General features: G+C 49.8%; 11 protein-coding genes and 1 non-coding gene across 12 annotated transcripts; 3 read left to right on the forward strand and 9 right to left on the reverse strand.

Annotated features, from left to right (window-relative positions):
• Positions 1–6: 6 nt before the first annotated feature.
• Positions 7–77, forward strand: AKAW2_t10038S. Its single transcript has one exon. It is a non-coding gene; the product is annotated as a tRNA-Gly (tRNA).
• A 140-nt stretch (positions 78–217) lies between these two features.
• On the reverse strand, positions 218–1036 carry AKAW2_11677A (uncharacterized protein; the record flags this gene model as incomplete). Its single annotated transcript, XM_041684187.1, has 2 exons — positions 218–369; positions 448–1036. 2 exons carry the CDS (start codon positions 1034–1036, stop codon positions 218–220), a joined length of 741 nt encoding a protein of 246 aa, XP_041538397.1.
• A 1494-nt stretch (positions 1037–2530) lies between these two features.
• Positions 2531–3580, reverse strand: AKAW2_11678A (uncharacterized protein; the record flags this gene model as incomplete). Its single annotated transcript, XM_041684188.1, has 4 exons — positions 2531–3005; positions 3066–3189; positions 3242–3362; positions 3440–3580. The coding sequence occupies 4 exons, from the start codon at positions 3578–3580 to the stop codon at positions 2531–2533; spliced, it is 861 nt and encodes a 286-aa protein (XP_041538398.1).
• A 550-nt stretch (positions 3581–4130) lies between these two features.
• On the reverse strand, positions 4131–6119 carry AKAW2_11679A (ferric reductase family protein; the record flags this gene model as incomplete). Its single annotated transcript, XM_041684189.1, has 1 exon — positions 4131–6119. The coding sequence occupies one exon, from the start codon at positions 6117–6119 to the stop codon at positions 4131–4133; it is 1989 nt and encodes a 662-aa protein (XP_041538399.1).
• Positions 6120–6475: 356 nt separating this feature from the next.
• On the forward strand, positions 6476–7060 carry AKAW2_11680S (copper transporter family protein; the record flags this gene model as incomplete). Its single annotated transcript, XM_041684191.1, has 1 exon — positions 6476–7060. The coding sequence occupies one exon, from the start codon at positions 6476–6478 to the stop codon at positions 7058–7060; it is 585 nt and encodes a 194-aa protein (XP_041538400.1).
• A 422-nt stretch (positions 7061–7482) lies between these two features.
• AKAW2_11681A (uncharacterized protein) lies at positions 7483–7974 on the reverse strand (the record flags this gene model as incomplete). Its single annotated transcript, XM_041684192.1, has 1 exon — positions 7483–7974. One exon carries the CDS (start codon positions 7972–7974, stop codon positions 7483–7485), a length of 492 nt encoding a protein of 163 aa, XP_041538401.1.
• A 1126-nt stretch (positions 7975–9100) lies between these two features.
• On the reverse strand, positions 9101–10096 carry AKAW2_11682A (uncharacterized protein; the record flags this gene model as incomplete). The annotated part of the gene is made up of 1 exon (XM_041684193.1): positions 9101–10096. The coding sequence occupies one exon, from the start codon at positions 10094–10096 to the stop codon at positions 9101–9103; it is 996 nt and encodes a 331-aa protein (XP_041538402.1).
• Positions 10097–10665: 569 nt separating this feature from the next.
• Positions 10666–11172, reverse strand: AKAW2_11683A (uncharacterized protein; the record flags this gene model as incomplete). The annotated part of the gene is made up of 1 exon (XM_041684194.1): positions 10666–11172. One exon carries the CDS (start codon positions 11170–11172, stop codon positions 10666–10668), a length of 507 nt encoding a protein of 168 aa, XP_041538403.1.
• A 960-nt stretch (positions 11173–12132) lies between these two features.
• AKAW2_11684A (uncharacterized protein) lies at positions 12133–12909 on the reverse strand (the record flags this gene model as incomplete). The annotated part of the gene is made up of 1 exon (XM_041684195.1): positions 12133–12909. One exon carries the CDS (start codon positions 12907–12909, stop codon positions 12133–12135), a length of 777 nt encoding a protein of 258 aa, XP_041538404.1.
• Positions 12910–14237: 1328 nt separating this feature from the next.
• AKAW2_11685S (uncharacterized protein) lies at positions 14238–15295 on the forward strand (the record flags this gene model as incomplete). Its single annotated transcript, XM_041684196.1, has 2 exons — positions 14238–14399; positions 14459–15295. 2 exons carry the CDS (start codon positions 14238–14240, stop codon positions 15293–15295), a joined length of 999 nt encoding a protein of 332 aa, XP_041538405.1.
• A 646-nt stretch (positions 15296–15941) lies between these two features.
• AKAW2_11686A (uncharacterized protein) lies at positions 15942–16277 on the reverse strand (the record flags this gene model as incomplete). The annotated part of the gene is made up of 1 exon (XM_041684197.1): positions 15942–16277. One exon carries the CDS (start codon positions 16275–16277, stop codon positions 15942–15944), a length of 336 nt encoding a protein of 111 aa, XP_041538406.1.
• Positions 16278–17117: 840 nt separating this feature from the next.
• Positions 17118–19588, reverse strand: AKAW2_11687A (uncharacterized protein; the record flags this gene model as incomplete). Its single annotated transcript, XM_041684198.1, has 2 exons — positions 17118–19281; positions 19341–19588. 2 exons carry the CDS (start codon positions 19586–19588, stop codon positions 17118–17120), a joined length of 2412 nt encoding a protein of 803 aa, XP_041538407.1.
• Between the last annotated feature and the right edge of the window lie 1042 nt (positions 19589–20630).

Below are 20630 nucleotides of genomic sequence, written 5' to 3' on the forward strand. Positions count from 1 at the left end.
ACAACAGCATCATTGGTCTAGTGGTAGAATTCATCGTTGCCATCGATGAGGCCCGTGTTCGATTCACGGATGATGCACATCTTTTTGCGATGCTTTTTTTTTCATACCTCCCTCTGACTCTCATCACTAATCAACCACACCAACTTAGAATACTACACTATACCCCTACAAACTCATATAACAACCTAAATACCAGTAATAGAAAAAATAAGAAGAACTAAGCCATAACACAAACCGCAATCCCACCCAACACCAACGCCATCCCCAACCACGTCTCGCGCTCAATGACCTTCCTCTCAACATACCATTCGCCCAACACGGTGAACAGAAACGCACTGGAGTTGGCGAGGGGGACAGTTAATGATAGTTCTATACATTACTATTAGTATATATACAATTACTCCATACCCCATACTTCCATAAAGGGTAATGGTATAGCAGACGTACCATGCTTCCCCACCAACAAAAAGAACCACACACTCCCGGTAAGATTCACCACCAGGGGAATCGAATAAGCAGGAGTGCGAAGCAGATTCACAACCGTCCAGAATAACGTGGTGATCTTTTTGCGGAGCCAGGATGGTGGTTTTGACTGTTTCTGCTGCTGCATCCATGCCGGTTGTTGCTGGTCTTGGTGGCTAGCTGGGGGAGGATTATCTTCCTCGCTTTCTTCTCCCCGTTCATCCTCGGGGCGTGTTTCATCGGTGTATTCGGGAGACACAGCTGTTAGGGGGACGTCGGTTCCATCATTGGTGGTGGTGATGTTGTCCGGTTGCTGCTGCTGCTGGTTTTGTTGCTGGCGGGCTGCAAAGTCCGCGGCTGCGCGCCGGATGAAAGGGGTGGTGAAACCCCAAGCTACCCCGACTAGGAGGAAGGAGAGAATGTAGTTGATTACGGGGGGGTTGGAGGGGTCTGCTGTGTCTGGTTCTGGGTCCATCTTGAGGGATTCTTTTCTTCTTTGATGGTAGGGAGGAGGGATGGGATGAAGTGTTAAACAGTTAAGGGAGGTGTGGAGATGGACGAATGGTTGATGCATGCATGCGGTTAGTTACTTAGTTGGTTGATGGGGCTCGGCGGGAGGGCGGAACGGCCAGGCGGGTGGAGGTTAGTTATTTACGTATTTATTTAGTTATGCTGAGAGCTGGTCTGTAGTTAATTTGTAGGATATGAAAATAGATTTATTGTAAAGTTTGATTGCTTTGCTTTTGTTGTGGGATTCTTGTTAGGGAATGTAATGTAGGGTTAATATATCTGTCGCTGTACAGTATTATCTGGTTGAGTGGTAATAACCCACCGTCACACTACATCAAAAGCAACCACGGGAGATTGAATGAGATCTACACGTCATGTGTTGATATCGCTTATAATATACTAACATTGCAATGGCCCCCATCTGGACGACTAGATTGATTTACAATCCTATTTGGTTAATGGTTGGGATCTTTATAATCCATGATCCCGCAAGCCACCATTTTTGAGGGGGTGTACAGAACTTGAAGAAAACATACGCCATTGAATCATGCGGGATGATACAGATGTACATTTAAATTAATCATTGAAACTTGGTAGATGACTGTATCAATAACTTTCTCCCATGGACAGTGTATCAGCTTGATTTGTCCAATAGCCAAAAGATAGCTGTCTCTTTACCATCGAATAGGCTCCTATCTAGCCCTGTTCAGCATCATCTCCGGGACCCTAAGCGTTGACAGTCATACCAGCTAGTAAAGCATGATAAATTCAACGGTTGATTGGCTCGATCACTTGAGACATGAGATGGCCAGAACCTCACTTAGATTAACCGATTAGCGCATTTGGACTAGCCAGATGCTCCTTGCCTATAACCGAGTATAAGGGCTACCATCCTATACAGGTTTGACGTGCGAATCAGCACTAATTTAGCGCTTCGTCTTATTGCTTTTCAGCTCAGCCTAGATCCACGATATCTCCTAAGTCAAGCTGGCATTAGGTACAAAGCAGTTAGCTACGCCGCTCGGACCGACTGAAGTTACAGTCCTAGTACTTAGTTCTCTCAAGTGTTGTTTCCCATATCTCATCATCAAGATTTCCTATACCAAGTAAGCCGGTTAAATACAAGACATGAAAATAACCGATTCAAGCTTCGTAGTCAATATATCCTAGGTTTACTAATCAAATAGATCATAAATCCAGGTGGCGACTAAGCCTTGGGCACAGCCTCAATGATACTATCCCGCAGGCTCATCGTATAAGTATACACTTGATTGATAGTCAGCCCAGCCTCTTCCGCCAGACGGTACCACTGCCCCTCGGTACGTTCCCTTGCTCCTAGAGTAGCCATCATCAACATATCCAATTGCGCCTGCTGCCAGTGCACCCCCGTGTTAGGCAATACCATCTCGTCAATCAAGAGATACGAGTCCGGTGCCATGGCTTCGATTATATTCTTGATAATCTCTAGAATTTTATAGTCGGGCCAGTCATGGAAGATGTTCCGCAGATAGTAGAATTTCGCACCTGAATTTTCCACTGGATAAGTCACAATGAAGGATCAAAAGGGCAACTGAGACAGGGAATAGACTGTACCTTTCACAACCTGGGGCGTAAAAAAGTCATACGTCTGCTTCTCCACCCCAGGGAAGTCAATGGCGTGAGCTAAGGTCTGGGAAAGGTCCTGGACGATCACTCGGCCCTCGAGCTGGGGGTAGCGCTGCCTGAAGCCAATTGCTTGGTGTCCCAAGCCACCCCCAATATCAACGAATAGGGCTCTTTCAGGGCTCAGACCAGTCGCCTTCTCCAAGACTGGGTAGGCGTCTAGGAAAGTAGGCATACCGGCGCGGTTAGACATCATGTGCTCCACAAAATAGCCTAGGGCCTCGGGATTCTGCTGCATATAGATGAAAGCTGGTACGTCGGTGTTGAGGGCTTTTTGAAAAGGAGTTTTGACATTGTCCTGAATGTCAGGATAGTTGTTTTCCTTGAGCCAACTGGGAAGTATCTGGATTATCTGACCGCAGTTGTTCCACCTGATCAAGTTAGTTATCTTTTCAGTGTATCATAAAATGATAGAAAGGCGGTCCAATTACATATGTCCAACCGCAGCTTGATGGCCAGATACGGCAAACGTCCGAGATATATTTGATGCAGTGAAGGTATCTTTGGATACCTCCTCGACTGCATAATAAGATGCCAAATAGCGCAGTATACGAGCTGATAGGCTTAAATTAGAACCAGAGTTTGAAGAGAGACGCAAAAACCTCACCAAGGAAGACCTGATTGGCTCCCGTCTTCTGGCTCAGCTCATCCACAGTAAGGGGACCCTCAAGCAATAGCTCGAAGAGCTTCAGGTCAATACCGATACGAATCCCGGCCAGTTGCATGTTCTTAACGAAGTATAGATTAGAATTGGAAATTTGTATCTCAAGTTTGGCGTGTTTGTTTGGAATGCGGGGAGACGTACATAGAATGTAAGTCGTTGCACAGTGTCGTCCGGAGACTCAATTGAGACACTCAGCTTATGCAGGGCATCCAAGACATCTTTGCGAGTTTTCTCATCACCAGCTTCGACCAGTCTGCGAACTTCTTGGGTAAGTGCTTCCATCGTGTTTCTTTCTCTAGAAGCTTAGGTTCTTGTTCTTCAAGTTCAGGAGAGGCTGTTTGAGAGAGAAAGTATAGAGATCACAATGAGATTGGACAGAGGGAAGTATTTAAATCTTTGAAAAGGGGTTGGTAAAAGAAAGAACCGGATAAAGGCGAAGCAAGCCTCCATTGCTCGAGGCTCTCAATTGTCTCTTATCACCTGACGGTAGGAATAGTCCAGCTAAAATCTGACAAGCAGTTGGACACTAAATTAGTGTAATTATACAACACTATACCGCATGCTAGTAGCAGTTCATCTAACTTTCAACCAATGAGAAACTATACTCCCATGAGCAACTAACTAGATCCATACCATGGCACAGTATTTAGCTAGGATGCTTTCAATTAGGGCTCACTCTCCATCATGAGCACTTCCAAAGTCAGGACCCTAGTCCAGATCAGCTGGGCTTTTCTCTACTCTTTGCACAAAAACCTGTGCAACTCGAAAGATAACAGCTGGGTATCACATTCATATCTGCAAAAATAACTATATACAAGGCAACACACCATTATCACCACTCCACCCGGTCATCATGCACTAATTGCACATCCCATCGTTCCTCCCCGCGCCATACCCTTCCCGGTCGATTCCGCCCCGCCACCGCTGTCCGCAGCGTGGTAATCATCCCCGCCGGACCGCTGGCGAACACCCGCGTCGGACCATCGACCACCCGATCCAGGAAATCCTCGACAATGTCCTCGAGGTCTGGATGATGATGGGCCGCTGCCGCTGTCCCAGCGACTGCAGCGTCTTCAGATGAGAGGGTATACTGCACCGCAACCCCAGAGTCCGACGACGCACTCGACCCCGCACAGCAGGGCGATTTCTCGAGGTCGGAGACCTTAGGGACTGGCGCCGTCTCCCGTGTCACGAAAATGCGAACTCTGAACGTGTTCGAGTGGGTGGATGCCAGACGCTGCAGGATGTCGAGCTCCGGGGCGATCCATTGCATGTCGGCCTTGCGGCGGATGATCCAGATGAGTTCGAGGATCTGCGTCGGTTGGGACTTGGAAGTGGATGCGTTGCTGAGTAAATGGAGAAGTGGGGGGAGCACGAAGGTGATGCCAGTCCCGCCGGCAATGCAGAGGAGGTTGCTGCTTCCAGCGGTTGAGGTTTCCTCCATGATGGACTGGCCGTAAGGCCCACAGAGAATAACTGGGGTTGTGGGGCCGGCGCTCGTCATTGTGGTGGTCTCACCGTCACTCGGTTGAGAATTTTGTGACGAGATGCGTGCGAGTTGGGCGAGTTCCCGCGTCAGTCCCTTCCGGGCGCGGATGATGTAGGTGTGCGGCTGGCCGGTGGGTAAGGTGTCTGGTACGCTGCAGGGGGTGAGTGGGTGAGCTTGCCACAGACTCAACTGCGGGAAGCAGAGGAAGAAGTGCTGGCCGATGTGCCAGGGGTCGTGATTATGGTGAAAGTCAAGGCGGATGATGTCGCCATCGTCCGGGTTGGGGTGCAACTGGATCGCGGCGTGCGGGATGTGCAACCCTCCGGTGGTGGAAGACGTCGTGGTCGGGACGTTCAGATGATGCAGCACGAAGACGCGAACGAGGCGGAACCCCCGGTCCAGGAACCAGACTACCAGCGAGGCCAGCATCCAGCAGTACAGGTGTGACCAATGCGCCCAGCAGGCCCCGACATAGACCATGGCGACTACGTAGTGGGCCTTGCGGAAGAACTCGTAGCCCGTCAGCTGAATGCCGCGCTTAGTGCTGTGGAAGACCAGGAAGGAGAGCAGGATCATGGCCACGATGCCCCAGATGATGTACGGCTGCGTGATGAAGCTATTCCACTGCGCGGGCTGCGGCTGGTAGAGCTTTCCCTCAACGATGGTCCAGCCGATGGTGTGCATGGCCGACTGGAAGTAGATCACCCATCCCAGCCAGCGGTGGAGGAAGTTGAAGTGATGGTATGGAACGCCGGTAATCAGCGAAAGCAATGATTCCCGGCTGGAGAGCAGGATGGACAATGGCGTGAGGGCGAACGCCAGCACACCGATGCGGTCCGCCCACGGACCCAATCCACTGCGCGTGTTGTTGAGCGAACTGCCGCTAATGGGAGTGACCCAGGTCTTGTAGGTGATACCCACCAGGGTAAATACCAGCAGATACCCGGAAATTATCAGGAATATAAGGACTTGCAGACGTGTGGTATGTCCAAACACCCAGGGCAAGGCTTCCGGGAGCAGATGTCGCCGGACAAGCGCCTGGATCGTCCGCGAAAGACGGTAGGGAGCACTCTGGCGGACAGGCTTGGGCGAGGTCCTGGCTACAGATCGATCAAACCGAACGAGGCGTCCCCCCAACGCCCATAGGAACAATATTCCCACGACCACCGCCCACAGAATGAAGCTGTAGAGCATGCTGACATCGTGGCCGTGGTAAACCGCGTCCAAATAGGCGCAGGTACCGGCATCTTTGGTGCAGGGGACCTGGCGGGCAACATACCCCCAGTGGTATTCCATGGCGGAATCCTGGGAGAAGTCCTGAATATGTCCCATGGTGGAGGAAGTGTCGATGGGATAAAATTTGCAGGTGTGCTCGAGCCGGTGGCAGTGGCCATTTCTATATCCTCAGGATTGGATGTGGAGTCATTGCGGTGGAGTCGCCAAGGCCGATATCTGCTCATCGCCAAGCATCGTACGTGATAATCTGCTCAATTCACGCTTCGTATAAGTAGACCGTGCCATTCCCCTCTCCATTGGCTCCCAAACTGCAACACAATCACCATCACCATCACCACCACCATGGACATGCACATGGACATGTCCAGCTCCAATTCGAGCGCCTGCTCGGTAGCCGTACGTCGTCTCACCCTCTGCTTGATATCTGATGACTAATCAGCATGGCAGATGTTATGGAATTGGACCACCATCGATGCCTGTATGAATTCTTAGTGCTCTGTATAGCTCTGATCCATCCAGCCCTAACCATTGCAGGTTTCCTCTCCTCCACCTGGCACATCAACACGGCGGGCCAATTCGCCGTCTCATGCATCGCAGTCGCCTTTCTCGTCGTTTTGCTCGACTTCCTCCGCCTCCTAAGCAAGCAATACGAGGACCATCTCCAACGACAATTCCAGCGCTACGTTGCAGCGCAAACAACATCGGACCGCATGCAGTTTTTCTGCGGTGACAGCCTAGAGCACGGGCCAACGGTGCTTACCTTCCGAGCCAGTCCCTGGCAGCAGTTGGCGCGGGCGCTACTGAACACGCTGCAGTTCGGGCTCGCGTACATTATCATGCTGATCGCCATGTACTACAATGGGTACATGATCATCTCTATCTTCCTGGGGGCGTTTCTGGGGAAGGTGTTCTGCGACCGGGGCGAGTACCGTGTCGTGGTGGCACGGCCAGGGGCCAAGGCAACGGATACGACGAAAGCAATGGAGATAGAGCCAGGGAAACAGACAGAAGAGTGGACGACGGGTTGTTGTGGGTAGTTATGATACAGTCTATAGTGCAACGAAGCCCATGATGTTTGAAGTTCAGATTGTTTCAGATTAATATTGTAAGATTGGAGGGGCCCTTGAGTGCTTAGTCATGAATATCGTTGCTGCCTCATTATGGCCTAGTTGCCTGACTATGCTTCTTTTGTAACATCAGGTCAGAGCGCTGTCATATTCCCTCAATCATGCTCAGACCCACTTAAGACCCAACTTCGGGTCTTGCTACTTTGCTGTTTTGAGGTAATTTCTCACGTCGCCAATGGTTATGGGTTGTTGGGGCTCGGCGGGGCAACTGGTGGGTGGATAATTTCTTGATTACTTTCTCCAAAGCAATTCGTTGATCAGCGCATAACAGTGTTGTTTAGTTACACTAAAGCTGATCTAAGCGTCAGACGACCCCGCGCGTCAGAGGGCGTTTATTCAGAAGACTGGTCGCGCTGGTCTGGCATGTCATCTAGACAGTTCATAATATCGTCCATAGAAACGCTGAGGTCGGAGTCACTGGTGCCCCGTTGACTCTTGTACACCTCGAAAACGATATTGCGGGCCAGTGTTTCAACATCCCAGGCATTTGCCCAAGACCTTGTCTTTTGCAACCGGGCAAACAGGTCCCGAACAGTTGAATCTTCCCGTTCACTAATGGTAGGGCTCCGATCCACTCTTATCTGGAGCTTCCCTAGCTGCACTTCAAGATATTCGAGGCAGTGAGCTGGGCTCATCGAGGGAAAGACAATATCGGTGGGGAACCGAGACCGTAAACCCGTATTAATATGAGGTAGCCTATCCATATCATCCGAGTAGCCAGCTAGGACAATCACGGGCTTGCGAGAGTAGCGTGGCTTTGTCATACAGTCGACAAATTCTCCAACAGCTTCATTAGCAAAGCTCGAGCAGTTGCCAGTGGACATTCCCGCTAGCCGATAAGCTTCGTCGTGAATAATACCTTGCCCAGAGCCCGCTCCAGAAGATGATCACCTTGGGTCCTGTTTGCCCTACATACTCGCCTATCAAATTGGTCGCAGAGCAATCAATGACTTCGGAGGTGGAGAGGAATCCCATCTCGTAGAATATATCACCACAAATGCGAGCTGTAGTAGTTTTCCCGGTCCCTGGTGGCCCCTTGAAGACAAATGCGAATGGATTAAATGGACGCGGATCGATCCCCTGCAGTCGCATCCCGGACGATAGCTTCTGATAGCTTCTGAAAAGGGAGATGATAGGGTCCATGCCGATCATTGATGAGAGGAGTGAATCACATGCCTTGCTACCATCGAAGGCCCTATCAGGAACATCATCATATAACCTGCATGATTGGTGCGGTCTCAAAGCAATTCTTCTCCATATGCATGCAGGATTATCACACTTGTGAGGCTCAGTGTGCTCGAATGAACAATGCCTTGCCATTGGAATCAGTATTATACCACCCTCGGACAATAGTTGATCTCCGACACAGACGTGTGAAGGTGTGTCTTATGTCGGTGATTCAGATCTCACACAGAATGCGCCTGGTCACTACACAGCATAGGCCTCAGGCCTAGCTATTGTGGAACGACTCCGGGCGCATATATCATGTATAATTTTGGTTACCAAACCAGGCAGCCTTGTCTGCCTGAGCCAGTGGAGCTGGTCGCAGATTCAGGTGGATCCACGCCCCGGACCCTTGCGTGGCCAGGGCAGGGGAAACACATAGACGGCCTCTTCCGATCGCGATAAGTTCTATTTCCGTGCTTGTTGTGATCGTGATCTATAAGGTTCCGGTCAGAAGTATGGTGAAGGAGTTGCAGGCCCTAGCGCCCTCGTACCACCTGCACATGCTCGCTCCTCACCCGGTTATAAGTGTCCTGCTTACCCGCCATGAAGCTGGCGCCATCGTTGGCTACTTCAATCTATGATGCTTATTATGCTTGGTATGCGCAGTACAGCCATAGCATTTCAACAAGAACACTCGAGGATGAACACATGACAATCAATATATGGTCCAACGCATGAACCCACACCATGTACCTTGTCCAGACAAACTCAGCGCCTGTGCACTCAGAGTGAGGCTAAAGCCCGTTCCGAGGGCTTCTGCCCAATGACAATATTCAGCTGCGGCGCATATCCATGCTTTATCACGTCGTCCCGCAACTCGTCCAAGAAAGCATCGTACTCAGCCGGGGTTCTTGCCACCCCAGGGATACCGCCAGGGGGCATTTTATGCCCGAGGCTGCGGAATCCTTCCACCAATATATGAGCAGAGGTCACTTTCCACTGCTCCTCTCTAGCCATGGCACCATACCCCAAAGCGAACGATGTTTTCTTAATGTTCCTAAACCCCAGGTCACTGAGCAAATCCTCCAGTTCATAAGCAATATAAGCATTCATCCCGAAAGCAGCAGTGCTCCACCTTTGGAACTCCGTCATCTTGGCAAGGGTAGGGAACTTAACAGGATCAAATGGTGTGTCACGATCTACCCATTGGGCTTCCACGAGCTGAATCCAGCCTCCAGGCTTCAACACTGAACGCAAGTTTCCCACGGCCTGTGGCCATTCCGAGCTTTTCAGGCCCCATATAAGATAACGTTGATGAACGATGTCGAAGCTTTCTGGTAGGTGCAGATGCTTTGGAATTGGCTCCCGGATATCATGCTTCTGAAGATCCACAATCGGACCGTCTGCAGATGGGGGCGGGAAAAGCGCGGAGCCAATGTCGATGCCATGAAGGGACCATTTCTGGTTGGGATAGTGCTGTGCTAGAGAACGAAGCCAGGTTCCTACTCCAGCATCATGAGTCAACGGAATTATCCTGACGCTAGAAGGGCTCCCTCCTTTCCACTTACCGTCCGCTGCACCAGCGTCCAGAATCCTCAGTGTAGCATTGGTCTCCACAGGCATGCTCAGGAGAAGGCCTCCTGTGGATGACAGAATGAAGTTGTGCTGCCGTTGGAGACGGTCGATCTCCCGTTTATGGTGCGGGAGGTTATAAATCCCTTCGGTTCCAACGAAAGCGTTGCCTTTCGGGGCGGCAGAGGTGGATCTCGCAATGGCCATGATGATACAAATGGGGATAAGGTGGGAACTCTTCCTGACACGTTTCCAAGACACCAGTGCCTCCCTAGCCTTTAAATAGGAAGCGGGGGCTTTGGTCGGGTGGAGCTGATGTGATGGATCCTGGAACCTTAACTCGGTAGTTATAGTGGCCTAGCATGTGCTTCATCCAAGGCACGAGCCATTCAGCTGCCGAAGCTTTCTGTATTGTATGAAGGGGTTAATGTAAGTGATCATCTGCAATCAGGCTGGCCAGTACGGTACTAATCGGAATAGACCACATCATATGTCAAATTGCTGCCTGTGAGACCAGAAACGACATATCGGACAGCAGTCGGAGCAATACATCCGTCCTAGAATCATACTACCTATAAAAGAGGCCATTATTCTCCACTTCCATTAACCCCTTTTCTACACACACAATCACACTTTACCTTCTAACATAATCTTCTCGTGGAATCTTATGACTGACCCAAAACCATCAATTCCCGCAAACAAGACAGAAATAATATACCCCGAAAGACACCCTCGTCCCTCTCTCCAACCAATTCCCACTAACCTAAGATAGTCATCTACCGACAATCAAACACCACCCTACAACACTGCCAATCCTTCAAGCCCCCCGCACAATTCTTACACGCCATCTTCTTCCCCAAATCGATTTTCCGTCCGGCATACCAAGCATCGCCCTCCGGCTTGTTCCCACCGCCCTTAACATCAACCTCCACCGTCCACGGCAGCAACGAATGCAGAGACCAGTGGCCTGTATCGAGACTCTGAGGAAGGGCTCCAAGTCCCCTGCAGGAGCGATCGTAGACGTAGGTCTCGCGCAGCTGGACCCGGCCGTTGGGTGCGTACGTGGCGATTCCAAGGTTGCAGTAGTTTGCGCCTGTTGGGGTGCAGAGGTCGGAGACGAGGTCGTAGGGCGCAGAGGAGGTGATGATATTGGGGGTGGAGGAGATGATATTGGCAGCGGATTGGGTGGCGTCGTGGGCGATGTCCAGGGCGGCGGTTAGGGGGTTGGTTGGGTGGGCGAGGGTGAAGGGGAAGAGAAGGTAGAGGGTGGTGAGGAGGTTCATTTTGGTAGATAGATAGTAGGCAGTAGTTATGATAAGGTGGTAAGTAGTTTTTATTCCCCGGTCTCAGTTGTAGCCGATGATATGGAAGTAGATCATGGTCCTATATATAGGTTGTTTGTCCCTTATGATAGTCCATGTTCAGTTCTGGCTGGGTTCCAGTCATGTATCTGCCTAGTTCTCGGTACTCAGTACTTGGCCAATTGACCAACTCGTATCTGCATGACGTTAGGCATATACGGAGGGAATATACAAATTCAATCTGTCTGGGGGATTGCAAACCCGGCTATCATGACGGACGGGGCAGTGTAGGGGTATATACGCGCACAAGAAAGAATTAAACGACTGAAAACACCATCCAAAAGTGACACAGTGACACAGCCGTTCGGATAATGAGGTAATGTGCATGTGGACGTGAATGACCTCAATTCACTCAGGGTCGTGTCTAGATTTGAGATCAATGAGGCGGCGGCTCCTAGTCTGGAATGTAATCTCGGGTAGTATATAAGGGTCAAATTGACCATGTGTGCCTAATTTGTACTACAGTTCATTGCTCGGTTGTAGCTTGGTGGTGGTTATTGGACAGTTGGCTTTTCTTTTCTTTCCTTTTGGCATTGGGCTTTACGTGTCTGTGCCCTGAATCGAAGTTGTGCTGTTCAGTTAGTTGTCTGCAATTTATGAGACCGGTCAGGTGCTGAGGAGATATTTATGAGCGTGTTAATGAAGGTCTAGCTTGTTTGTATTTATAATCGCGTTGGTATGGGTACTATGTCACTGGAAATCATGGTAAAAACGTCGAGACACTAGTATTAGGGAGCAGTTAGGTGACCTCCTATTGGTTAAACCAATCGGTATGAGGAACTTCAGACAGTATGTCTGCAATAAACTCCAAAGCAAGCCCTGGAATTCTATGTCCAAACAATTGCTTTCTCTAATTTTCTTAATACAATGCTACCAATGCACTCACACAAGCAAAGCACCCGAATCCGAGCTCACAATCCGTCCAGTGACGTTCACATCCTTCATCAAATATATGTAAGCCTCTGCCACTTCTTCCGGTAGACCGACCCTTCCCGTCGGATTCTTCGCTGCGGCAAGTTGGCATAGACCTTCTTGCTCCTCTTCATTCATCAGATCGTTCCATAGCGGAGTTTTCACCAGTCCAGGACTCACAGCGTTCACACGTATCGGCTTCAAATCAACCGCCAGATTACGTGCAACACTGCAAGTACCACCCAAGTATCCAGCTACCGCGGACCAATTGGCCATCGGGCGTTCCCAATTGGTTCCCGTCGTCAAGGTAATTGATGACTCGGGACCCGGGGAGAGATATCGAGAGCCAATTTTAGCAACGAGTACGGCCGCGAAAAAGCGCACTTGACCGGCAGCGATGAGCTTCTCCCGAGTAATTTCCTGCACGGGCATGATGGCTGGCGCATCGGTGGCGGTGAAGACAATGTGGTCAACTTGGTTGGTCTTTTGGAAGAGCGCCTCGAGGTCTTCTTCGACAGTGTCTTTGGACAGATCGCAAACGTGTCCTTGGATCTGGGCACTTGGAAATTCCGACTTGAGATCTTGGATGGTGGATTCAATGCGTTTGCTTGAGGATGAAGACACGGTGACTCTGGCTGATGCGGCTAGTGATAGTTTGGCCACTCCCAGGCCTATGCCGGAGGTGCCTCCGAAAATCAGGACATGCTTGCCCGCGAGTTTGTTGTAATTGTAGCTGCTGGAGGACATCTTGTCTGGTTGGGGAGTTTCGAAGATGGGAACAACGAGTTTTGGTCTATGGGAAAACTCATTTTATATCCATCGCAGTACAGCTCATGATGTCAAATATTAGTGTGTGTCCACTTAAGTCCGCTTAAGTCCGCGTCAGCAGGTGTGGGGGAAACTGTTTCCGGATGGATTGCATCCCCACACGCCCAGTCTCCGATCATTATCTCCTTTGCTTTAGGGTTAGCAGAGGTAAGCAGGAGATCACATAGCTACAATTATATTAGAGTGAGAACTGGTGAAGGACTTGGCAGACATAAGTCAGTGGAAATACACTCTAGGTATGAATACTTTGTTCTGGTGCTGCTGGTGGGCGTTTATTCAGCGGTAATTTAGTCGAGTTCTCCACTAGCAAATAACTCGGTCGAATCATCCTGCAACTAAGAATTGATACTACACCTATTTTATATAATATTGAAGTACTCTCTTATAACAGTCAGATGAGATTGTATTCCTGAGGTTTTAAACTTGCAAGCATTCAGAGAAAGCCGATTACTAACTCATCGATTATTGAGTGTCCTTGGAGTCTTTATTTAGTTAAAGATAAATGTTAGTTTTTTCTCACAAACTTAGTACTTATATAGACAATCTTATTGAGTATTAGGATTCAATTTGTATGAATCTAACGTGAGTGTTCACGTACCTATTCCCTTTAGTAATACCAGAGCGGGCAAGAGGCAACCTGTCAGATAAATCATAATCAGAACCCCTTGAACTGAGAGTATTTTCCTTAGAACGAGAATCGAGATAGGGTAAGACTCCAGCTTCGGTCTCACTATCAAACCCGAGGGGATGCCGCCGGGCATGGGTGCCCGTGCGCCCGGTCTCCGATCATTATCTCCTTTGCTTGATGTAGATGTACCAGAGATGTGCGAAATATTCCACCTGTCAGAATATTGCTTAGCAAGAGACTCAAAGATTAGTGCTTACTTTGGATCTGGAGTAGGAATCAAGCAATGCCCAGATTCGGTCTCATTGTCAAATCCGAGAATCTGAGCGCAAAAATGAGATTTGTAAGATGTTTGCATCTGAGCTTATCCATGCAAACAAGCACCCCATACAAACTAAGTAGATAGCCAATCACATGCCATATTCTTCTCCAACAAACAGAGCAAACCAGACAAATATCAGCATGAAGAGCGGCTGATCCGTGCGAAGTCCGACATGGCCATTCAACAATGTGATCTTCAATAGACCATAAATTGGGCCAATTTCCTGCCAGAATGATGCTTCTGCCTACTTCATTATCCTCTCAATCATACAACACAACTCTGACTTGAAACCCTGACACAATGCAGTCACCCTTGGCGCAGAAGAGATTGGCCGGCTTTGACTTGGTCCAAACCAACTATAAAACAGTCGGCGATCACAACATCCGCGCCGATTTCATAATCCCCCAGTCAAACTACACCGGCAAACGGCCAGTTATCCTCCGTTTCCATGGCGGTGGTTTCGTAAGTGACCCACTCACTAGACCAGCACCATCAATACATGCGATGCTAACCCGCAGTAGCTAACCGGAGAATCGCTCTTCTTTGAATGGTTCCCCCAATACCTCTTCGACATCGCGAAACAGCACAATGCGGTGATCGTATCTCCGAACTACCGCCTCCTCCCCGAGGTTACCACCCTCGACCTTTTCGACGACATTGAGGATTTCTGGATCTGGCTGCATTCGCCTGCAGCGGCGGAACTTCTCTCATCCCAGCCTAATCCAACAGAACTCGACCTGGACCGCATTATTACTGCCGGCGAATCCGCCGGGGGCACACTCAGCATCTGTCACGCCCTAGCGCACCCAGAGGAGATCCGGGCTGCAACAGCAAGCTTTCCTGGCTTCCTCGGTGCTCCTGTCGAGGATGTTTCCGTACGGAAGGACCCACCTCGTTTGAGCGGTCTGTCTCTGGAAGAGGCAAACCGTGTTGTTGATGAAGCGATCAGAAATGGTGAAAAGGGAGTAGTCCAATCATCGATTACGCCGCCTGAGCGATTGCCTTTAATGCTTGCCATTATTGAGGTTGCACGCCTCTATGAACTTTACGAACGTGGAACTGAGAAAGACCCCCGTCGGCCATTGCGGCACCCTATGGAACGGCTGGATGAGCCGGACGTCAAAATCCCCCGTGGAGGTATCTCTATCCGACATGGCCTGGAAGATGACATCTTGCCTCCGGAGGTTAGTCAAGCCTTCGTGGACAAGGCAAGGAAAGTGATGGATGGGAAGCCGGGAGGGGATAAGATTGTTTTGGCACTGCGGCCGGGGGGTCATGGCTTTGAAAGCGAGACTACAGGAGATGAGGAGTGGTTGCAGGAGAACCTGCGGTTTGCTATCGAGGCGTGGCTGGAATAGATTACTTGACATGGTGTATGTATCACGGCACGACCATTCCAGAAGCCTTTATGTCGGACTCAGCCAGAACATCTCTCTTTTGTTGATAGATCATGTTGATAGATCAAGATGATACATAATCTAACTACTAATTCATTTCTAACTATCATATATAATCTTTCACTCTCATTGAATTACAGTTCGGTTCGTACTGTTGCAGCCCGAAGAAGCAAGCAGGCACTAGCAAAAGTGAGACTGCATTGTAGCTTAGATACTTCTATAAGTTCCCACCATTCCCATCATCATTGAGCTCCCTAACCTGCATCTTACGAAAATTCCCTCTCTCTCTGTGACATCCACAATGGGTTTATTTACCAAGTACAACCCCATTCAAAGAAAGTTATCATGCTAACCAACCGACCTAGATGCCCAATCTAAACAACGACCTAAACAAAGGCCCAGACATCCACGACTGGCTTAGACAGCTGGATACGGTATAACGCATCACCAACAATCCCAGCAATCAACAATCACTACGTATATACAATCATGCTACTCTATATTTCAGGCTATCAATATGATCACATTTCATTACCATTACCATTAGCATCAAATCAAACACACACATACCATATCACCCCCTCCAAAAAACCCCATCACTCATTACTCAATAAGTCCCATCCTCCCACTCCCCCTCATCAGCATCCTCATCCAACTCCCTAATAGCCCTAGTTCCCCCCGCAGCACCCATCCCACCCTGCGTATCCAACAACGCGGCCTCCCGACCCGCGGAATCGAATCTCCGCTCTTCGAAAACCGGCTCCTCGCCTAGGTTCTGGTATCCGGTGCGGACGGTAGTAGCGCCAGTGGGGTCGGTGTGGGAGGTGGTGGCGTAGCGGTGGCCGGTCGTTTCGGTTCGGGGGTTGTTATTGTTGTCGTTAGAGGTGGAAGAGGAGTAGGAAGAGTAGGCGGAGGAGGAGCTGGAGGTGGTGCGGTAGGACATTTTGTTTGACGTCTGTGGTGTTTTGTGGTGTGTTGTAGTGGTAGTTTTCGGTGGTAGTAAGATGATATCCGATTATAATCAGAAAGGTAGTTTAATCAATTGAGAAATAGACCAATAATTAGAGTAATATGACCTTCTAAACTATAATCAAACAATAGACTTTGTCCTCGAACGAAGAAGGGTACTTATACCTACACCTCAACTCCAGTGGCAACAAATGTGATGTCATCCCCCTCACAACCCACCATCTCCATAACAGCCGAACTGAAAGTAACTTCACAAATAAGAGGCCTTAAATGGGCTTCTCCGCACGGGTTCAATGTCAATCAATGGTTCATAATGAAGTCAATTTGAATCATGATCCCTTTCCTTATTGGTTCGTGATCGTCTCATTCATTGCGGGTCTTGGCCCTTCGATCCTTCCATTGGGGTTCTAGAACTGCTTTTATCCAGGTTTGTTGCGATGTTTGCGTAGGTATTGGTTCAGCAGGAGAGGTTTCTTGTTACAGATAGGTTCCAATTGCGTGTATGGGGTATAGTGACTGAGATTAGTATTGAACTCCTTAGTGGCTTGTGATATCACTGTTATTGGCGTGGTTCGCATATCGTTTCATTCAGATACTGTGTAAGACTTTTGATGAGTAACATTGGTATCATAAAGATAGCTAGCTATCTAGAATAAGAATGAAAAGCTACCTAAACCGAAAGAAAAGACATGAAAGAAGCTATCTAAAGCAAACACTTGAACCTGCCAGAGACAAGAAGAAAAGAAAAACATCCTATCTAGAGAAAAAAAAATGCAGCACATCGCTGTTCATAACGCAAAGAACAAGTATCTATCTAAGACACGTAACTAAGGGCATATCTTTTCATGCCTCGACCAGATCCTCCAATATCTATCGTATTGAGCTCTCGGCTCAGAGCATCGTAGCTTTGATCAATGTTTCCGTAACTTTTCGTTGGTAGCCCGACAGGCACCTTAGATGGTATAGGGGGGTTGTTTGCCTCGGCATATAGCCGTGAGGGAGAATTAGAGTATGCTTCGGACATGGACTTGCGATGTCCGTAGTCCTTGGGAGGACTGTCTCGATGAACGGGGCTGCGGAAACGCACAACAACTCCCGGCTTTTTGGTTTTTCGTTCGGGCTCTGGGGCCCAAGTATTTGTAGGCAAATGGTCAGAAGGATCAATTTCCCGACCATCATCCCCGATAATGGGGCCTGACTCTCGCGCTGCTGGCTCTCGCGCCGCTTCAGGCAGATAGGAATCGGGAGAAAACGGAACAGGAGACACCTCTCGGCCCCTCATCGATGGGGGTCGGGGGCTGACTGATTTTCTTCTAGGGACAAGCTGATTATTGGGAGCTGTCGAAGTTCGGCTCACAAGAGACCGAGTATCGACAGGTTTCTTCAGAGGATTCTCGTCATAGAGACCACGAGAATGTCTCCTGTTATCAACTGGCTGATGAACCATTTGCAGCGGATTTTCATCGAAATTACCGCTCCTTCGTCTGACTTCTCGCTCATACGCCGCGCGATCCGATTCGGCTGCTGCAACTACCGGATCAAATCCAGGAACTAGACTTGCTGGCACAGCGTTTGTTGTGGCCACAGCAGTTTCCTCACGTCTGCCTCTGGGATAATCCCAATTGGGATCCCACGACGGGGTCGTATGCAGACTGTTGTCCGAAGCAGGCTTTTCCATCGGCTCGGGCATGGTAACCTGCGGCAGAGGAGCTGGTTGTGTATACGCCTGAGGAGCCGGTTGCATGTATGTCTGAGGGGCAGGTTGGGTGTACGCCTGAGGGGCAGGGTTCGGCGCCACTGGCACTGGTTGGTTGGAGGGAACCAGTCCTGAGCGATGAGCGGGTGGAGGGGGTGGAAGTCCGTCTTCTTCTTCGTCCTCAACACGGGGTTGCATCATCGCGTATGACAGGGAAGAAGGCTGACTGTCTGTGAGAAGTGGGGGCGTATATCCAATCTGTGCATATTCACGATAATGCCCGTAGGCTGGCTGTTGTGCACTCGAGTTCGTCGAGGCAAACGAACTGCTATCTGGTATTTTTGTGTACTCCGCATGATAAGACGGACATGAACTTGTATTGTACGAGCTCGTGGCATTGCCGACGAGTGAGTTGCTGCTACTGTGAGGCGGTGCCTGGCTAGCATACTCAACTCGGTGAGGGTTTGGAAGGAGTGGAAGCAAGCTGGAGCTGTCGCTCATCGGTGGGTTGCTGTGCTCAACATGAGGCCTTGAGTATTCATGATTCTGATAAGTTGGTAATGAAGTTGTGCTATGTGTGGCACCTGAACCGCTGTCTGAAGGATTGATAGGATAGGGACAGGGATTCGTGTGGTAGGATCCCGTGGGATTGGCAACGACCATACTGTTACTTTCCAGTCGTTGCGGGTTTGCGTATTCTCTATGGTTGTATGTAGGGAGCGAGATGGTGCTATCACTCATTCCAGAGCTGCTGTTATCCACTCTTGGCTGTCTGAGGTCTTGATGATGGCTGTGACTGTGGTGGTGGAGGGTTGGAGCCGGGTTCGTGCTCTCATTGGCACGGACCGGTGAGCTGCTCGATGTGCTTGAGTGCGCCGAAGATCTCGGGCGAGGATCCGAAGGGAGTGGCCGTCTTTTGACATCTTTCAACTGCCTGGGACCAGAGAGGGTACCAGGGCTAGGCGCCGCGGGACCTGAGCTGAAGGATGCAATCTTCCTTGGTTGGACCTTGTCAGAGGCGGGCGTTCTTCTTTCGATCACCGCTTCATCTTCGGGTCGTGTATCATAGTAGGTCATTTCAAGCCGGACTTCGCCAGCGTATTTTCCACGGTATTGCAAGGGATGCCAGTGGTCGTTTTGACTACCGCCCGGAATTATCAGATCACTCAGATCGACCCATGTTTCTCCAATGAGGTCGGTCTTTTTCTCATCGTTGAAAACAGATACTTTCAATCTGTAGTAGTCTGGAGATTCGTGTACGTTGAAGCGAAGTTCATCATCCCTACGTCAGTTAGCTTCGTCTATATGACGTCCAAGTTCAGATGGTGGCAAGATACATACCATTTGGGAGTTTGACCACCTCGCAGGTCTGTACCAGTCTTTTTTGCTTCTTTTCCAAGGCGCGCAGCACAGTACGGGTTCTGCTTGCCCATTGTTTTTCTGTTTGGGAGGTTTTTGGCGCGGTCGGCGACGACCACCAACGTGCCAATGATTGGGCCATCCACGGACATATCCGCAAAGATGCCCGCAGCATGAGCAGTGTGAGCCATTGCCATTAAGCCCCGCTTGGGGACTCTGGCGTCCATCATGTTGCTAGACTATCCTAGGGAGGAATATAATGAAGGAGTGACAAGACGCAGTTCGGTAGGGGTGGATTGACAGAGAGCGTGAAGGAGAGTAACGAAGGACAGATGAGCGTTGGTTGGATGGTTTTGTTTTTCAAATGTGGAGCAGCAAGGTAGAGCAGTAATAGTAACGAGAGACCAGTTCGTTTCGCGTGAAGTTGTTTTGCAGAAAAGAGTGCAGGGAGGGGAGAAAGGGAGGGAGGACGGGCATAGTTCTGGGAGCTGGAGGATCTCGGCTTATCGATAAGCTATGCGCGCACTGATTGGGTGGCGAAAACGGGTGGGGCCGGCCGTAAAAGGGGAGGTTGGGCGGGTGATGTGGCTGGGAGTGGGGCTCTGATTGGCCCGATCGCGCTTTCCTGCTTGGAATCATACAAATCAATACCAGTAATTTTCGTTAGATTACCCGCGTTCTTTGTTCGGATTGGTTGGTGGAGCTGGTGGCGGATCCCAGGAGTCACAAGGTGACAACCTTAGGGATCTGGCCCCCATGTGGAGGCCGGGTTGTAGGATAACTTCCAGCCACGGATTTCTAACCTGAGACGAGTATACAAGACAAAAGATGCTGCACACGCACCTGGATGGGCCTAAAAATGCCACGGTTTCCTTTCTCGTTCTCTCCTTCATGAGTAGAGCTGTCTTTCAACCGTTCAAACGACACCAAACATGACCGTACTCGACCGCATCAGGCGAGGCTATCGCACGAGGGATGATGCTTGCGGTGTCAGTGGAGATGGACAGTAAATCATCCGACGCTGCGGCCGCCCTGCTAGTTGGAGCGGCAGCTCCGTTACAGTGTCTGCCTCCACTCCTTGTGCTGTCGCTGCAGCTTCTGCGACGCCATTGCATACGTCAGTCCCAAAGTTCGTCGAATACGCCTACAATGCAGGATGTCAATAGTATACAATTCTGCTGCCTGTGCGCTGCATCAGCTTCAGCTTATCCCAGCCACTAAAATTAGGCTTGATTCGTAGAAACACCACAAGCGATATTGAGATTCGGAGGC

The sequence above is a fragment of the Aspergillus luchuensis genome, chromosome 1, assembly GCF_016861625.1.
Source record: "Aspergillus luchuensis IFO 4308 DNA, chromosome 1, nearly complete sequence".
NCBI lineage: Eukaryota > Fungi > Ascomycota > Eurotiomycetes > Eurotiales > Aspergillaceae > Aspergillus > Aspergillus luchuensis.